Source organism: Myotis daubentonii, chromosome 8 (genome assembly GCF_963259705.1).
Source record: "Myotis daubentonii chromosome 8, mMyoDau2.1, whole genome shotgun sequence".
Classification (NCBI taxonomy): Eukaryota; Metazoa; Chordata; class Mammalia; order Chiroptera; family Vespertilionidae; genus Myotis; species Myotis daubentonii.
The window spans coordinates 63,286,811-63,306,282 of record NC_081847.1 but is presented as its reverse complement, the minus strand read 5'-3'; the positions used below and the strand labels follow the sequence as shown (position 1 = coordinate 63,306,282).

General features: G+C 43.4%; 1 protein-coding gene across 12 annotated transcripts in view; it reads left to right on the top strand.

Annotated features, from left to right (window-relative positions):
• The first annotated feature begins 10,452 nt into the window (after positions 1-10,452).
• Positions 10,453-19,472, top strand: part of PPP4R1 (protein phosphatase 4 regulatory subunit 1) — a 61,758-nt gene continuing 52,738 nt past the window's right edge. For 2 of the 12 annotated variants that reach the window (XM_059706635.1, XM_059706631.1), the window contains exons 1-3: positions 11,323-11,561; positions 11,781-11,825; positions 13,326-13,476. Coding sequence is in view for 8 of the 12 variants with exons in the window: in XM_059706629.1 (XP_059562612.1) it covers positions 11,979-12,165 (187 nt within the window). In the remaining 4 variants the exon portion in view is untranslated. Of the gene's footprint in view, positions 10,560-10,951; positions 11,033-11,319; positions 11,562-11,780; positions 11,826-11,957; positions 12,166-13,325; positions 13,477-19,472 lie in introns of those variants that run through there. The other 10 variants (XM_059706630.1, XM_059706625.1, XM_059706633.1 and 7 more) reach the window with 9 other exon arrangements.

Here is a 19,472-nt window from a genome sequence, read left to right as displayed (position 1 = left end):
TAATTTTCTCACTACGTTACTTGTAGAAAGACATTATGTCCTTAAATAAACATCATCTCTGTGGCCAACAAATACATTTTAAATAAATATGCTACAGAAATCGTTCACACACATTCCTGTCCTTCTCCTCGGGGCTAAGACACCCGGGATAGAATGGGCAGAGGCAGAGCGGCCAGCAGACACAGGGCTGGTCACGGAAACACAGGCCATGAGCAGCGATCCTGCCTGTTCATTGCAAGGCCAGACCTGCACACAAATTCCAGGTGTGCTGTCACAATAGACTTTTCACGGCAGACTGTGAAAAACTATCAGTGGGGATGGATTAGTGTTTATAGGGAATCTGCTCCACTGTTTCCCTGGAGGCAAACCTATAGACAGGGCAAGAACTCGGGCCCTCAGTGAATCCCATTAAATTGCTTTCAATTAGCTTACATGGAAATGCGTATGTGAAATAAAAGTGAAAAGAAATCACATTAAAATATATGTATAGAGGGGTCCAGGTACATTAAACATAAATTGAAAGTAAATTAGAAATTATGACAATTACTTAAAATTCAAAATTACAAGGTTCCCTTTTTCACTAATGTTGCCTATGCACCCACTTTAAAATAAGTACTTACTTTAGAACTTCTGACTGAGTGAGAGGCGTTGGCTTTCTGTAGCCCAGAGGACTGGGTTTCAGTCCTGATTCTGCCATAGACCACCCACCAGGCCTAACCTAAGTTTCTACCCTTTCAAAGCTTCAGGCCCATCACTGGCAAATTGAAATCACACCTGTCATTTGATCTCACAAGACTATTTTGATAATGAAAATAACTTATGCAGGGGCTTTAGAAACTGTAAAATGAAAAAAAAAAAAGGATTATTGTAATGGGCACTTGGCAGTATTGGACTCAGGCAGTCATATTGATGGACTGCCCTCTGTAGGTAGGGCCTAGTTGTAGCTAGTGAGGAAACGGAACATCCGCCAAACGACGGTCTCACGCAGGTTGCGACCCCCTGTATCCTGGGTAGCGCTACGACACTGACCCCATTACTTGGGAGCAGCAGAAACAGAAGCACATGAATTAAAAACTTGCATTATTGAGCACTTACTATGTGTCAGGTACCAGACAACGCTTCTCATCAATCAGATCATTTAATAATCATAGCAGCTCTAATAACAGTAGCATTCCCATTTTACTAGTACACCTGAGTAAAGCTGACCAGTGACACAGTCAGTAGGGAGCTGTCATTCAAACAGTCTGTTTCCTAGCAGCCCAGTTTCACTCCTTTCATTTAGCCCTATGTGCCCACACACATCTTCCATCTGGTAAAATAGAGCTGTGGCACTCAGCATCTTTCACGGTGGCTTGGAGGGTCTTTCCTGCTCTTTTCCCACTTGCTCATTGAAAGATGGCTTGGAATCCTCAGTTACCTTCCTCTCCCCTGTTCAGAAACAGCAGGAGACTGGCTCCAAAAAACTGCATACCTTTTTTTAAAAATCCTTACCCGAGAACATTTTAAACAACTTTAAAAAAAATATTTTTCATTGATTTTTAGAGGAGAGAAAGGAAGAGGAAGACCGAGAGAGAAACATCACTGACTGGCTGCTGCCTGCACAACTCCCACTCAGGATCAAGCTGGCAACTGGGGCATGTGCCCTGACCAGAAATTGAACCGGCAACCCTATGGTGTACCAGATGACACCCAACCAACTGACCCACACCAGCCAGGGCAACATTTTTTTTTTTAATTGATTTTAGAGAAAGAGGAAGGGGAAAGGAGAGAGAGAGAAATTTTCAATGTGAGAGAGAATCACCCATCAGCGCTGGCTAGAGGCAGAAAGATGTGACTCCTCCCCTTATTCAACCAGACGATGCTCTCCTAGAGGACTTACCAATTCTGGCTGCACCTTAGGAACTAAATAGTATGGCCGACAAGACCTTGGGCTAGTTACAGGTGGTCTCTCAGCTTTACTCTTCTTACCCGTCAAATGGGGACAATCATAGTTCTTGCCTCATTGACTGCTCTTTGATGTACAGTTGTTTTGAGTTTCAGCAGAATCTCATGATTAAGCTGAAGGCTGCGGTGGCCTATACAGCATGCCAGCTGGGTCTCAAGGACTGATCTCATCTCTTCCATTTTTCTAGGATTAAGAAAAGAATTATACAGGGAGGTAATACATGGATGTATACCACAGACGTGATTGGGTTTATTACCATTTCAGTCTACCATTTCCCATCCAGTCTCCAATTTAACTCCCTCTCACCTTGATTCAAGCAAGGCATGTTTTAGCCTTAGTATTTACATGTGGCCTACCCAGTTTTTCTCCTTGGGAACCCCTTTTGAAGGCTCATCTGTGGAACCCCATCCCCAAGACCTCCCAGTCTTGGATCATCTAATGTATTTGTCCCAGCTTTTATCCCAACTCTAGGCCGTGGCCCACTGCCAGTGCTGGGTCATTGAAGTCATAAGATATTTCAAAGAAACTCCTCTTTCCACAATAGCCTTGGTGCACTGGGAAAAATGCTTTATCTCTAAAGTTAAAGCACCCTGATTTATGTCCCCGGCCCCTTCTTCAGGACTATGATGTCCTCAACCTTTCATTGTAGACAAATAAACATGCATACTACCTATAATGTTCTAATTATTGTGGTAAATATATATAAAATTTACCATTTTTAAGTATACTAGTGGTCCAGTGCATGAAATTCATACACATTAAAAAGGGATTAATTAGTGGAAACATTTTAATATTGCTATTTGCCCTTTCTCTATAATAGAAGTGTCAGAGATGAAAGAAAATTAGTAAAATGTATATAAAAATCTCCCTCCTGTCAGAGTCTGGGGCGCGCCTCGGGACCTAGAGTCAAGTCCCCGCCCACCACCCCCATGCTCTTCAAAACACAGGAGACCCAGACCCGGCTGGCCCCACCCCCGTCAAGTCCCTCTGGGGGGTGGGGGGGAGAACAGCCTCAGGTCCCCTGGCCTGGCGCCAGGGCAGGGGCCATGGCCTGAAGTCCCCTGTCAAGCCCTGCTGGGTGAGGGGCATGGTTTGAGGTCCCCGTCAAACCCCGCAAGGTGGGGGGGTGCAGCCTGAGGTCCCTTGCCCCAGCCAGGTGCCATGCAGCCTCAGGTCCCTGCTGTTTGGTCGTGACATTACAGCGTCCCGGCTAATTTTCATATTCCTCTATTATATAGATGGATAGTTCAGTGGCATTAAGTGCATTCACATTATTGTGCAACCATCACCACTATCCATCTCCAGAACTTTTTCAACTTCCCAAATGAGACTCTATACTTATTAAACACTAACTTCCCATTTCCTTCTAGCTCCTGATGACAACCATTCTACTTTCTCTCTTTATGAATTTGACTATTCTAGGTAACTAATGTAATTGGAATTATACAGTAGTTGTACTTCTGTGGCTGGTTTATTTCACTTAGCATAATATCTTCAAGGTTCATTCATGTTATAGCATGTGTCAGAATTTCCTTCATTTTCAAGGCTGAATAATATTCCGTTGTACATATAACATATTTTGCTTACCCATTTATCAGTGGATATTTGGGTTGCTGCTGCTTTTTTTTTTTTTGCTATTGTGAATAATGATGCCATGAATAGGGGTGAACAAATATCTGAGTTTCTACTTTCAATTATTTACCTAGAAAATGGAATTGCTGGATTATAATGATAATTCTATATTTAATTTTTTGGGGAACCACAATACTGTTTTCCATTGTGGTACACCATTTTGCATTCACACCAGCAATGCATGAGGGTTCCAATTTTTCCACATCCTTGCTGTGCTTGTTATTTTCTTTCTTTTTAATCCTAGTGGGTGTGAAGGGTATCTCATTATGGTTTTGATTTGCATTTCCTTCATAATTAGTGATACTGAGCATCTTTTAAAGTATTTGTTGGCCACTCGTATATCTTTTTTGGAGAAATGTCTATTCAAGTCCTTTGCCCATTAAATATATAAAATAATTTTTGCTGTCATTCAAGGGAACTCATTTCTTATAGTTCATTAATATGTAAAAATATTTTCATCTTATCATAGGCTAGTATCCCTTATCAGCCTACATTGATTTGAAAGATGTGGAGGAAAAATGTAAAGAAACTATAGATGTGTCATGCATATACATACCATATTTATTCATACCATATTTATACATTTGAGCAGTGCACTGAATATATATCATGGCCAAATACCAAGTTACCAAATCTTAAAAACAATATTTAGCCAAACCTGGGAGAGCTCCAAATTCACAGAAGTTGACTATCACAGATCAAGCAATAAAAAATAAATGGCATGTTGTAAAAAAAATTAATTAGGATTTTAATTTTACTCTTAAATTTTCTAGTAATCAATATTTTAAAGTTTGACATTATAGTGTAGGAACAAAATTTGTCAATGTTGTCATCTGCAAAATCACTTTTGTAGTCACTCTACTGCACATTCATGAGACTAAACTGTTGCCAGCATATTGAACAATGGCATTAATCTTTTGTATATAAATGAATATCATTCAGGAAAATAGTTTTTAGTACCATATTTCCTCAAAGGAATTGTGCACTTAGAAAAATCTCAAAACCTATGTGTTCAATTACCAAAAAAATGGTTAGCAGATCATAGCAAACATTTTGACAAGTTTTTTATTTTGTGGAGGCTAAAAAAGCCACTTTTCCTCCCATCTCTGCATTATTCTAGCTGAGCTAATAATCAATTTAACAGAGGCATATTAACAGAAAATGCTCAAAGATGTATGGGGGGGAGAAGGGCCAGGGTGGGGGCGGTGCCATAAGATAGGAGACCCCAGAATGCACTGGGCAGTTGCGGTTTATACATCATCGTGGACAAAGGAGTGAAGGGATGGGGTCTGAGATTTCAAAGGAAATAGGCAATTTACAGGTAGTTGAGGAAGAGCTGAACACACATGGCAGACAAATACTTGATAAGCAACCCAGAAACAATGGGACACGGGGTAATGTAGTTAACAGGCCCCTACTTGGAGCCTTCCTATCTATCATACTTAATTCATATTAGACTAAAGTGAATGCGCTAAGATTTCCTTCCTGGAGCAGGTCTTCCCATCTGAATCTCTTACACAGGAAAGGGGGCGTGTCAAACATTCTTTCTGATTCTTTTGTTTCTTAATAAACAGCTTTAAATCAATATTCCAAAAGGCAGTTTTAGGGTGCAAAACTTTGGTACTCTTCAGTGTTTTAAAAAATATATATTTTTATTGGTTTCAGAGAGAAAGGGAGAGGGAAAGAGAGAGAGAAACATCAATGACGAGAGCGGCTTCCTGCACTCCTCCTACTGGGAATTAAGCCTGCAACCCAGGCATATGCTCTGACTGGGAATTGAACAGTGACCTCCTGTTTCATAGGTTGATGCTCAACTACTGAACCACATCAGCTGGTTGGTCCTCTTCAGTTTTAATGTTGAGTTTCTATGGGATCAAATCTATAAGAAATTGTTTTCCTGTAAGTGTTCTTGTGGCATCTATTTTTAAGTTTATTAGAAGAAACAAAATATATTTGGGGTACCTACTTTTTCTCTAATATTCCTCTTTTTCCAACTGTTTTTATACTTTAATGTATCTATTTGGATTAAAGACAGTTCATTATGAATTTATTGTATGTTGATTTTTAACATTTAAAAATATGTTTTTATTGATTTCAGAGAGGAAGGGTAAGGGAGAGAGAGATTGAAACATCAATGATGAAAGAGAATCATTGATTGGCTGCCTTCTGCATGGCCCTCACTGGGGATCCAGCCCGCACCACAGGCATGTACCCTTGACGGGAATCAAACCTGGGACCCTTCAGTCTGCAGGTCGACACTCTATCCACTCAGCCAAACTAGCTAGGGCTTGGAATGTCACCTTGACATGAAGCTTTAAAAGGGACTAGAAAACACATAGGAAGGAAAGATAAGACAAATTTCACACAAATAGTTCCCTTTATAAAATATACCAAAAAAAGTATACAGGAGGGTTCAAGTAAAAGATTGGCAATACATTAAAAATAAAAAGGACTCTGTGTTCTTTTTACTTTGGAATGACACTCTGTGAGGGATGTCCATCAACCTGTCTCAAAAAATAAATAAAAAAACAAGGTGAATAAAATGTGTTTGTTTTTTTTTTTAAAAAAGTTTTTATTGATTTCAGAGAGAAGAAGGGAGAGGGAGAGAGAGAGAGAGAAAAGAGAGAGAGAGAGAGAGAAACATAGAAACATCAATGATGAGAATTAGCAATGGGCTGCCTCCTGCATGCCCCCTACTGGGGATCAAGCCCACAACCTGGACATGTGCCCTGAATTGAACCATGACCTCCTGGTTCATGGGTCGACGCTCAACCACCGAGCCACACCAGCTAGGCTGAAAGGTTAAAATTTTGTTTAAAAAGCATTTTTATTGAATTTCTTCATTTTCAGAATGATTCATTTTTATTACTCAAAACAATAACTGATAATCTGCCTTTATGTACTTTCAGGTTCAGGAATGATCATTCTGAAGAAAAAAGTAAATGGTTACATTATCAATATAAACATTAATAAATGGGGTAGCATCAAGCAATGCCAGGTAGGTTTTGTTTATTGTCAATATTTTCCCCATGATATTTATTTATTTTATTTATTTATATTTTTAATTAAATCTTTATTGTTCAGATTATTACATTTGTTCCTCTTTTTTCCCCCCCATAACTCCCCTCCACCCAGTTCCCACCCCACCCTCCTCCCTCACTCCCCACCCACTGTCCTCATCCATAGGTGCACGATTTTTGTCCAGTCTCTTCCCGCATCCCCCTCACCCCTTTCCCTCCCAAGAATAGCCAGTCCACTTCCTTTCTATGCCCCTGATTCTATTATAATCACTAGTTCATTCTGTTCATCAGATTATTCACTTGATTTTCAGATTCACTTGTTGATAGATGTGTATTTGTTGTTCATAATTTGTATCTTTACCTTTTTCTTCCTCTTCCTCTTCTTAAAGGATACCTTTCAGCATTTCATATAATACTAGTTTGGTGGTGATGAACTCCTTTAGCTTTTTCTTATCTGTGAAGCTCTTTATCTGACCTTCAATTCTGAATGATAGCTTTGCTGGATAAAGTAATCTTGATTGTAGGTTCTTGGCATTCATCACTTTGAATATTTCTTGCCACTCCCTTCTGGCCTGCAAAGTTTCTGTTGAGAAATCAGCTGACAGTCATATGGGTATTCCCTTGTAGGTAACTGAGTTTCTTTCTCTTGCTGCTTTTAAGATTCTCTCTTTGTCTTTTGCTCTTGGCATTTTAATGATGATGTGTCTTGGTGTGGTCCTCTTTGGATTCCTTTTGTTTGGGGTTCTCTGCGCTTCCTGGACTTGTAAGTCTATTTCTTTCATGAGGTAGGGGAAGTTTTCTGTCATTATTTCTTCAAATAGGTTTTCAATACCTTGCTCTCTCCCATCTTCTGGCACCCCTATAATTCGGATGTTGGTACGCTTGAAGCTGTCCCAGAGGCTCCTTACACTATCTTTGTATTTTTGGATTCTTTTTTCATTTTGCTTTTCTGGTTGGGTGTTTTTTGCTTCTTCGTATTTCAAATAGTTGACTTGATTCTTGCAATCCTCTACTCTGCTGTTGGGAGTCTGTATAATATTCTTTATTTCAGTCAGTGTATGCTTAATTTCTAGTTGGTCCTTTATCACAGCCTCGAGGGTCTCATTAGATTTCTTGTAGATCTCATTAAGTTTATCGGCAGTTTCTAGTAAATTCTTGAAAAACCTTAAAAGTGTGGTTTTGAACTCTATATCCAGTAGCTTGCTTTCCTCCATTTCTGTCATTTGTGTCCTTTTTCTTTGTCTCTGCATTTTTTATGCTTCCCTGTGTTGATAAAGTGGTTTTCTGTGCTAAGTGTCCTCTAGGGCCCAGTGGTTCAGCCTCCCCAATTACCTGAGGAGGACACTCTTGGTACACCCCCTTGTGGTCTTTGTGCACAGTCTTGTTGTAGTTAAGCCTTGATTGTTGTAGGATCACTGGAAGGAATTGACCTCTAGGCCAACTGGCTGTAAGAATCAGCTGTGTCTGCAGTGGGAGAACTTCTGTGCTGGAGACACCCCTCTGGGGCAAGACTTGCTTCAATGGGGCTTGGTGCTCACTAAGTCTGCCCCAAGTGTGTCCTTTATTGTTCCACGGAGCTGTAAACTGGATGGTCCCACTCTGACCTCTGGGTACATTGGCTCCTGGATCTCTAGGGAGGTGCTAATCTAGTCTCTGCCTTAGGCTATCCAGCAAAAGCCTCCCTGCAGGGCTTGGCGGGACGGGTCCCACGGGATCAACAGGGCGGGGCTAGCAGTTTTGGCTGCTCTCAGTCCTGCCCTCAGAGGCTCTGCTTCTCAATGTCCCGGCAATCGCTGCAAGCCCCTTGGAGAGAAAGCTGCCCTTGAGTTCTGATAGGTGCCAGACAGTCCCGCTTCTCCTGTATGAGTCTGGATCCCTAGAGACTCGCCGGGAACTGGAGCTCAGAGCCTGAGACTCCCTCCCGATTGAAAACAACAACCGCGCCCTCAGCCGCCAGCCCGCTCCGCATGAACTCCGCACCTTAGTATTTTATTTCAGCACTGCGCCTCCTCTGAGTCTCAGTATGCTTTTCTCTTTCCTTGAAGTTGTAGTATTTCCACTCAGCCAGCTTTCCTGTGGTTCTGGATGATGTCCGTTGTGTCTTTTAGTTGTATTTTTGAAGTGGTTGTTTGAGGCAGCAAACTCCAGTGTTTACCTATGTCGCCATCTTGGTTTCTCCCCCCTCCCCCATGATATTTATTATGTTTGTGTTTGAAGAACCAAATTAGTTAATTTTCAAGTATCATTGGTGAAATAAAGGAAATATTTCACTAGTGTGAAAGTTTTCACTATCATTTGGAAGAGGACTTATTCTTCCCAAAATTCAGGCCTTAATAGACACAGATTTGGATAATACTTTTTTAAAAGCTGACCTGCAACACTACATCTATTGTCAGGGGCAGAGCAGGTTAAGAATTCATTGTGTTGTGTTCTGACCACACAGCTTCTGGTATCCATGGTCGACTCTAGACTGTAAGTGAAATTGGAGTAAGGGTACATAGAATAATGATTGCTATTGTTTACATATAATTTTCATAAGGAGGAAACAGTACATTTCATAGAATACTGGTTTAAAAACCATTGATCTTATTTTGAGGAAGGAGTAGAGAATGAGAGAAAATTAAATGTAAAAAAATATGTACTTGTGCTGAACCACTGAAATGTCTAAAAACAATACTGACTAAAGGAAACTACTGAGGCATATAATGGAGGTAAGATGATAACCAAATGCATAGCTTTATAACAACACAGGCGACGTTGCACAGGCCCTCCTCCTCTGCTGCCTTCCCAGAGAATACTGAGATAAAATTTACTGAGGTCTAGCTACCAGAGACAGGTAGTCGTCATGTACCCCAGGCTAGCATTTGGTACACAACCTCTATTTATTTTATCATGATCACTGAAAATTATACTGGGTAGATCACTCAGATAGTTTTGTCTTTGGATGTCCATTAGCTGAATAGTTGGCGCTCGGTAAATTCTGTTGTTTAAAGATCACCATTTAAAGGCGCCAAATCCTATTCCCCCCTCCTTCCACCCAGAATTGCTAAAGTGGTAGGTGTCAACAAGACAAGTATCACAGCAAAACTGTCACAGATTGAATAAATTGGGACCGGTTTCTGTCGATAGTTCGTGGATTTCTAACGCATCATTTTGAGAGTTGGTGTTTTATTTTAAGCAGAATTCATGTAAGGGCATTTATCAAGGGAAGGAGAGAAATTGATGACGGCTTTTAGCCTTTGCTTTTAATTATTCTATATTTGACAAAATTAGACATACACCTGGAATTATGGATTGTATCCCAATCTTTATTACTCTTAGAAGTTTAATATTTACTATACATTGTGTTCCATATCTGATAGGGAAGTTTTGGGAATAGCTATATATAGAACCCGTTTTATGACACAGAATTATGAACTTCAGGAGATCTGATTCCTTCCAGTGGTTCTCCACCTTCTGGCCCTTTAAATACAGTTCCTCATGTTGTGACCCAACCATAAAATTATTTTCGTTGCTACTCCATAACTGTCATGTTGCTACTGTTATGAATCGTCATGTAAATATCTGATACGCAGGATGGTCTTAGGCGACCCCTGTGAAAGGGTCGTTCAACCGCCAAAGGGGTCGCGACCCACAGGTTGAGAACCGCTGCCTTAGACTGAGCCTTCATTGGTGAAAGCCACAATGCAGGGAGGAACAAGCTGATGAACTATTTAGAATTCCCTCTCCTGCTCAAGAGACCGGACCCCCAGAGTGGTGTCGCTGAAACCAGTCCTTGTTTCGTTCTGCACTTGAAGAGATGACCCTGTCGGAGGCCTTGAGTAGAACGGGAGGGGGCGAGAGGAACGTGTGAAATGGAGCCAGCAGACCTAGGCTGATCGCTCACTCCGTGCTTGGGAGCCTGAGCTCATCCGTCACACACACGCGAAAAGGGGGAGGATAAACTGTGATCCGGCACTCAGGTGAGCACCTGCTACTTAAAGGGAGAAATCATCATCGCAGGCCGGTTCCCGGAGCGCCGCCGACATGCCCGGTGCTGTGCTAGGCTCCTGGCATTCCTCGTTCACCCCGATGATCCCGAGCGGCGGTGATCGTCCCTCCTTTCACAACGGGCCGCCCGCCCGCTCAGTCGATGGCCGCGTAAAGACCCGAGCGCAGGCCTGCCGCCGGCTGGAGGGTTTCCGCTGGGCCGGTTCCCGACCAGCCGGGCGCCGGGCCGTGGCCTGCGTCTCAGCCTGAACCGCGCGGGGGTGGGGGGCACGGGGGACGGGCGAGCCGGCTGACCCAGCTGCCTCGGTCCCCCCGAGACCAGGCGGCCGGGCCCAGGGCTTTGTTACCAGCCGCTTCCCACGGGCCCCGGCGCGCGGGGGGCGGCGCTTCCTCCGCCGGGAGGGTGGGACCCTCGGCCTCCGCCAGGCCTCGGATCGCCGCCCACGTACGTGCCACCCGGGGAGGGGGCGCGGGGCAGCGAACGCCGGCCCGCCCGCGGAGAAGGGCTGCGGCCGACGACGCCGTGACCCAATAAAGCGGGTCGGGCCGCGGGGGGCCCTGCCCGGCTCCGGCCACCAGCCGCAGGGTCCCGGGCCGGCCGCAGCTCGGCGTGAGGGCGCCTCCGGCCGAGGGTGTGAGCGCGCGCCGCGGGGCCGGGCCGGGAGCGAGGGAGGCGGGAAGAGGGAGCGCCGGCCGCCCCGGGGCTGCCCGGAGCGGACGGGCGAGGCGAGGCGAGGCGAGGCGGGGCGAGGCCCAGGGCCCGCGGCGCCCGCCCACCCCCGGCGTCCGGGAGCCGCTCCGCCCGCGGCCCAGTCCCGGGCCCTCGGCCCGCCCCGCGCGCGCGCCCCCGCCGGCCCGTCCCTCCTCCTCGCCGCCCCTCCCGCGCGCGTCCACCGGCTCCCCGGCTCGCGCCGCTCCATGTAGCCCCGGATCCCCGGGAGACCGAGGAGGAGGGGGCGATCACAAGATGGCGGGTACGTGGCCCCCAGTTCTCCGGGCGGCGCGGCGCGGCGGCGGCGGCGGCGGCGGCGCCTCCCCTCCCCGCGTCCGCCCGTTCGCCGCCGCCCCGTGTGGGGCCGAGGCCGGCGCGGGGTCCCGGCGCGGGCAGGCGCCGCGGGGCCGGCGGGCGGGTGGCCGGGAGGCGCGCCGGGTCGCGGGGCGCTAACTGGGCCTTTCTTTTCTCCCCGGCGCAGACCTCTCGCTGCTCCAGGAGGACCTGCAAGAGGACGCGGACGGATGTGAGTGCGCCGCCCGCTGTCGCCGTCGCCGGCGGCCCGCGGGGAGCGGCCGGGAGGAAGGGCGGGCGGCGGCGGCCTGGGCCCGGCCCGGCGGGGGGACGGGCGCGGCGAGGCGTGGCCCGGGGCCGGCCGGGGTCGCGGCTTGGGGGGAGCATGGCGCTTCCTGGAGGACATGGGGCGCCCCCTCTGCCGCCGGGGGAGAGCGGTGCCCCGCGGGGCGCTTCAGCTCGGGCTCTGCCCCAGCGCCCACCCCGCTCGCATCTCAGGGGGCTCGGGAGCGCCCGGCGGCCCGTTTTGGAAGGAGAAACTAGCAGGCAGACATTTGAAGTCGGAATTTGGGGTGCGTGTTCCTCCATGGAGTGCCTTCCGGGGGCACCCCTCCCCTCGGCCCTCCCGAGGAAGGAAGAGGCTGTGATGGAGGAGGTGTTTTTCCCGGGAGCTGCCCGCGGGGTGCAGGGCCCCGCGCCGTCCCCCTGGCCGGCCGGCTGGGGGCCGCTCACCTGGGCGTCGCTCCGCGGCCGCGGCCCCTGCGGCCCCGGGGGCGGTTGGAAGGTCGTGTGGCCCCGGCAGGAACGACTGTTCGGAGGGCGAGTTTCTTGAATGCAGATGTTCGCACATTACCCAGCCCTCCGCACATACTACATTGTCAGCTTTTCCTTGAGATGGGAAGTTTTAAAAGAATTGGTTCTTTTGTGGAAGAAAGAAAAACTTGGACCTTGTTTCCAGAATAGCGTCAGGAAGGACTTGTGCGTTTCCCATGGGAAGGTGCTTGGGGGTTTGCTCCGAGTGGACGTGATGACCGTGGTGGGATTTCTGATGTAGCGAGAGGAAAAGCCCGCCGGATGCTCGGATTTACTTGGATAAGTCATTCCGAGATGGCTACAGTTTGAAATCGCTCATTTAAATACAATGTAATTCATCCTTAGTATTGTCTATTATGGTTTTCCTTGCCCAAACCAAGCTTAATGTTTAAATTCCTGGGGTGTGTGTGTGTTTTCTGTTTTTTGAGTGAATTAAGGGGAATTCGCTATTTAGAAGGATTCTATAAAAAGAGGGATTGTTTTTAAAGTAATTGAACCATATTCAAACTTACCTTTTGCTGAGTATGGATTTGTTTTTGTTTGGCCTTTTTTATTTTTTCTTAAGTAAAAAGCTCTTAAAGGGAGCCGTCCTCATATAGTAGACAGTTTTTATATTTCACTTAATGTTTTACCTTAGTCCACTAACCTGCCTATGAGTGAGTTTATAATGTTATTTAAGGCAGCTGTTGATTTCTTGCAAAGTTAGTTTTAGAGAGGTGCATCTGGTGGTTGTCTCGAAACAGGGGCTTGTCATTCTTGTATTTTGCTTCAAGACTTTGTAAATAGAAGATGTATTCATTCAGCAGAGATTTAGGAACGTCTGGAGCAAGAACTTCTGCATATTAATTTATTTTCATTTATGTGCCATGCACTCTTACAGGATGAGCTGCAGTATCACTTTTGTCTTGTCTGACCCTAGGGAACATAGTCTAGAGGGGAAAGCATACCTGTGAAGAACTCAACAATGATTTATTCATGAGCCTCAAGACTTCTGCGCCGTCCTGAGGATATAGCTGTGCAAAGGATGGTCACAGTCCATTGCCCTCTAGTGGTTTATAAGCAATTTTAATGTAAGTGTGATAGTGAAGGCGTCAGAGGCAACATAGTACAGTAGTTAATAGACAAGATGCTAGAGCCAGACTGCTTTGTTCCAATCTTGGCATTGTCATTTTGGACAGACTCCTGTAACTCAACCTGTCTGTGCCTAAGATTTGTTATTTGTAAATAGCCTATAAATGTTACATACCTTCTTGAGTTGTTCAGTGCCGTATGTAAATGAATGCATGTAAAGCACTTAGAATAGTTCCTGGTAGCCCTGGCCAAGTGGTTCAGTTGGTTGGAGTGTTGTCCTGTGTACTGAAAGGTTGTGGGTTCAGTTCCCAGTCAGGACACATACTCGGGTTTCGGCTTCAATCTCCGAATGGGAGGCAACCAGTCATGTTATTCTTTCACATCGATGCCTGATGTTTCTCTCTCCCTTCCCCTCTCTCTAAAAAAAAATAATAATAACAGTACCTGGTAAATAGTGCCTATTCTATGTTCATTATAAATAAAGTATAAGGAAGCTTAAAAGAGAGCAGAAAAGAAAATACTGATGGTTGAGTATTACGCTATAGAATTAATATATATTTACAAGTGCTTTTAATGCTTACAGTTAATTTTTTAAAGGTTCTGTTAGTTTCCAGTGTGTTTTAATTTAGGATAAAATGCTAGACATTTGAAGGCACAGATAGTTTATTTGCATATGTATAATTTCATTGGAGACTTTATTAAAATAATTGTTTATTGTTCTCAGTTGTTAGTTTTTATAGGTGATACTATCATAGCCCTGGAAACTTTGCCTTACTCCGTTGTTTCTTCTGGCTGGTCGAATAAGTAAAACAACATACAGCAGATCAACAGGAGAAAATCAGATTTTCACATGTGCATTTTTTCATAAGCATAAAAATTCCAAAGACAATGAGGCAGAATGGGGTATAGATGTCATTTTGGACAAAGGTGAAGTGGGTAAGGGCAACTCATAGGTACTGAGAAAGTAGCAAATGCATTCTTGTTATGCTACTCAGAGACAACAGGACAGAGGGAAATCTAGGGAACAGATTTTTTCACAGATCCTTTCTGTCAACCACAATTTATATATGCTAAAGTGGTAATCCTAGAGTTCCCTTTCTGAAGCAGGTTTTTCCATCTGAATCCCTTAGAGAAGAAAAGGGGGAGGTTATAAAACAAACACACAAAAAAAACACTTCCTGAGTTAGTTGGGCTTTAATTGTTTGCAGCTCAAAATAACCTTTATGCCAGGGTGACACATCCCAGGGAGAGCTCCCTACCCTGACAATACCTTTACCCAGAATATTCAGAAACAAGGGGTCTTTGAATATATGGCCAGTTGAAGAACCATTTGCCTTCTATTTTGAGGGGAGAAAGAATGAGAGAAATTTGCCCATGGTGCCTAGATCGAGGGCAAGATGTTTGGTAAGGGGATGAAAAAGCTTGTCACATCCTGGAGAATCTGGAGAAGGTAGAGAACCAGAGATGTCCACAAGAATGGAGCTTGGGCTCCCCTTACAACTAGGCTCTATCTTATGAGCCCACTTTCTGTCTCAGGCAAGACTGGTATGGAGGCCGGCCTCCAGAGTACTTGTGCACCAGGTCCTGCCACTTCTTCCAAGCTAGGTCTGAGTTGGCCTTGAGGATGGGAAGAAATTATTTTCTAGCCAAGCTCTACAGTCTTGATTGTTTTTCCTAAATGCAGAACCACCTCCAGGACCTAGACTAAGGCAGAAGAGAGGATAAATGCTATTGTGCTGGTAATCTGCAGCTGTGGAGACTAGGAGAGGACCTAGGTAGGGTCTGTATCTCGAGTAGGAGTGAATTGCCAGACCTTGGTAAGAGTCTCAGGTCTTTTGTTTTGATTTGTTTTATTTTAAGCCCTAAAGTCTATGTATAGAGTCAGTAGAAAAGTGGGTGGAATAGGTAAAAGAGTTAGTCGAAGACTGTCTTGACTGATATCCCAAGGGAGAAAAAGAAACAAAGTTCTAGTATGTAAAAAATGGTGCATTGTACAGGGTGGGACAAAAATAGGATTATAATTGTGAGTACATGAAATCCAGAGTTTATTTTTGTATTATTATGTATTAATTATTGTATTTTTCACATGAACAACTTTAAACCTATTTTTGCCCCAACCTGTATTTACATATAAAAATATCATCAAGTTAAGTAAATAAAATTATCATTAGGTATTAATTTCAGGAAAATAATGCAATAAAAATGTGTTTTAGTTTAAAAGTAATACTTTCAGTACTGCACATGAAACATACTTTGAATTTCAAAGTGAAAGCAAGCCAGTGATTCCATTGGAATAGGTGACTTCAGAGTTGGGTAAACGCTTTTTGTTCCTTGAATAATGGGAAGCAATGTGAAATAACAGGTAGACTTTCAGAGAAAGATATTTTAAATTTCTTTTTTAAAGGATAGATTATTGATTTTTAGAGAAAGGAAGGGAGAAGAGAGAAACATTTATGTGAGAGGAACATTGATTGGCAGCTTCCTACATGCCCTGTACCATACCGGGGTGAATCAAGCCCCAAACCCAAGCATGTGCCCTGACCAGGAATGGGACCAGCAACTTTTCAGTGCACAGGACAACACCCAACTAACTGAGCCACACCAGCCAGGGCAAGATATTTAAAATTTTTATTGTCAGTTTTCCAACAGTTGCTAGATTTCTAAAAGAGGTAAGATAGACTTAAAATATAGTAAGATTTGCCCTGGCCAGGTTGCTCAGTTCATCAGAGTGTCTTCCCAATACAAGGTTGCCAGTTTGATCCCTGGACAGGGCACATACAAGAATCAATCAAAGAATGCATAAATAAGTAGAACAACAAGTGAGTATTTTTTTCCCCCTCTTTCTCCCTTTCTCTCTCAAATCAATCAAAAATAGACATTTTAAAAAGAGATACAGTAAGATTTGACAAGTTAATGCTTATAAAAATAATTTCATTGAAGGAGTTTGATTAAAATTTACATTTTAAGAAAAGAATACATTGAAGAATATTTTAAAAGAATGGTACAACACTGAATATTTTGTAGTAGCTTTCATAAACAGACTATTCATAGTAGCCCTGTGGTGTGTAGGCTGTAGTATTCTGATATTAATTAAATAAGTAAACTGATAGGCAAAGGGACTAAACTATTTTCTTGGGGAAAATTCCTAAGTACCAGCCAGAATTTTAAGCTAGGCTTCCTGATTCTAAAATATTGTATTTTAAATATTGTCTCTTTTAAGAAGAGTTTATTGCCCAGTTTATAACATCGAGCAGCCCAAGTTTCTTACATAGGCAGTTTGTTTGAACCATGTTTAAAATACCCTTGAAGAGTAATCTAGTATGCTGCGTGTGGTTTAATTTAGAGATAATTAGAATGGATGTTGGATATAATATAGCTTATTTCATTTTTATGTTAACTTTTCTTTCAGCTGTAATTAGCATGATGTTAAAGAGCTTTGGGAGCTATATTATGGAATATGCCATACCACAGAATTTTCCATATTTCTTTAAGCTTTGGAATCTTTAGCATGAATCACAACTAATTGGGTGTAACTGCCTATACTGCACTCTAACTACTTTTAAAAACCTGAAACTAGTTTTGATAAACTTCCTTAAATCCTTGCCACCTGGGGAAGTGCTGGAGCCAGGGAATCAGTCATAAATCCTAGGAAGGTGCCCTTGGAAGTCATGATATTTATAAATGTTAAATGGGGATTTGGAAAAGTGAGTCATGGGACTTGGTAGCATGTTTTAATTGCTACCAACAAGACTGGACAGGAGAAATCTTTATTTAGATTGAATATACTTGATATCCAGGAAAAGATTGCTTAAGATGGTTTTAATGATACCCACATGTGTATAGAATCAGTTAATGATGCCTTGAGTAACAATTCCCCGTGTAGACTTTTTTTAAAACACAAGGAAAAAGCAGGGGAAACCCTTTGTAAAAATATACATGTTGGCTGCCTGGGATTGTAGCTGCACACAAACCAACCCATCTAAATACACAGGTTTTTGTTTATTCTTCCTGCTTATGAAAGATAAATACCTCTTATTAAATAAAGTTCATTCGTCTGCTACATATGTTTGATCACTGGTTTATTTTATTTCTGGTCCTTTTATCTCAGTTCGTCTTCTCATCAAAATAAAGAATTTATATTTATTAAACTATTATTACTACACTCTTATGTTTGCCTTATATTTTGGAATTTTGGATTTTTCCTTCTTGGTGGCAAACAATTTTTGCCATCAGCTACATGGTGGGCAGTCCCTAAACTTAAATTAGGGTGTTTTGCTGTTAGCTTGGATCTGAAAATAAACCTAATTTTAAAAAATTTTTATTGATTGATTTTAGAAAGAGAGAAAGGGCGGAAGAGAGAAAGAAAAACATCAATTTGTTTTACTTATACATTCATTGGTTGATTGTGTTTGTTTTTTTAATGTTTTTATTGATTTTTTTGTTTGTTTTTTGGGGAGAGAGGAAGGGAGAGGGAGAGAGAGAGAAACATCAATGAAAGAAAAACAAAAAACAGAAGCATCAATGAAAGAGAAACATCGATCATCAATTGGGTGCCTCCTGCTTGGTCCCACTGGGGACCAAGCCTGCAACCCAGGCATGCGCCCCGACCGGGAACTGAACCAGCGACCCCTTGGTGCAGGGGACAACACTGAACCAACTGAGCCACACCGGCCAGCCCATTGGTTGATTCTTGTATATGCCCTGACCAGGAATCAAACCCTCAACCTTAGCACATCAGGATGACTCCTTAATCAACTGAGCTACCTGACCAGAGCTGAAAAATAAACATAATTTAATGTTTTAGGGAGAAGAGTGAGGTGGCACATCTATGGAATTTTGACTAAGGAGGTTGAAAGGCCTGCATTCCCTATAACTTCTAAGAAGGTGTTTTTGTACTGATCTTTCTGGCCCATCACCTAAGATTTCCTTTCTCCAAAGCTATCCCCTGACTCTCCTACGTCAAGTCTTAGCTCCTTATCCCCTTAGATTTAGAAGCAGACTTGTTTTCTGGCCTACTTTATGTCAGTTTGGTTGATAATTGAGCATTTATCATTCTATAATTCTGAAATATGTCCCAGGAAAGTTTTGTGTAGGGGGAAGGAGCAGTGGGCTTTGTAAATCTTCAGACCTGGGTTCAAATTCTGACCCTTGCTGCTCATTCATTGTGTGATCTTGAGCAAGTTGCTTTTCTCAGCTGTTTTCTAAATGTATTTCATTGGTTTTTTATGGAGAGAAAGAGAGGGATAGAGAGTCAGAAACATCGATGAGAGAGAAACATTGATCAGCTGCCTCCTGCACACCCCCCACTGGGGATGCACCCACAACCAAGGTACATGCCCCTGACTGGAATCGAACCTGGGACCCTTCAGTCCACAGGCCGACACTATATCCACTGAGCCAAACTGGTTAGGGCTCTCAGCTGTTTTCTGTCTTTAAAATGTTAATGGACTTTAGGATTGTTTCCAGTTTTGGTCTATTAAAAATAAAGCTGCTATAAGCATTCTTTGTGTGAATATATATACTCTTTCTCTTAGGTATATACCTAAGAGTGAAATGGCTGATTATCTTTTTAAGAAACTGCAAAACTTTTTCAAAGTGGTTGTACCATGTTACACTTCCACCAGCAATGTTTAAGAGTCCCAGGTGCTCCACACCATTGTTAGCACTTGGTGTGAGCTGTCTTTATTTTAGCCATTCTATTAACCATTTGTATATCATAAACGTTGATAGACGCAAGAGGTGGACCTTTTTAAATTAAATTCAAAATATCATGGCAGTTAACTGGTTAAATGTGTAGTGGTGTGTGTTTTTTCTGTAGTTTGAATTTGCATTTCCTTATTGACTAATATTGCTCGTCTTTTCATGTGTTCATTTACTATCTATATATCTTTTTTGGTGAAGTGTTTAGATCTTTTGCCCATTTTTTTATTGGGTTAACTAGAGGCCCGGTGCACAAAAATTTGTGCACTCCGGGGGAAGGGGGGGTCCCTCAGCC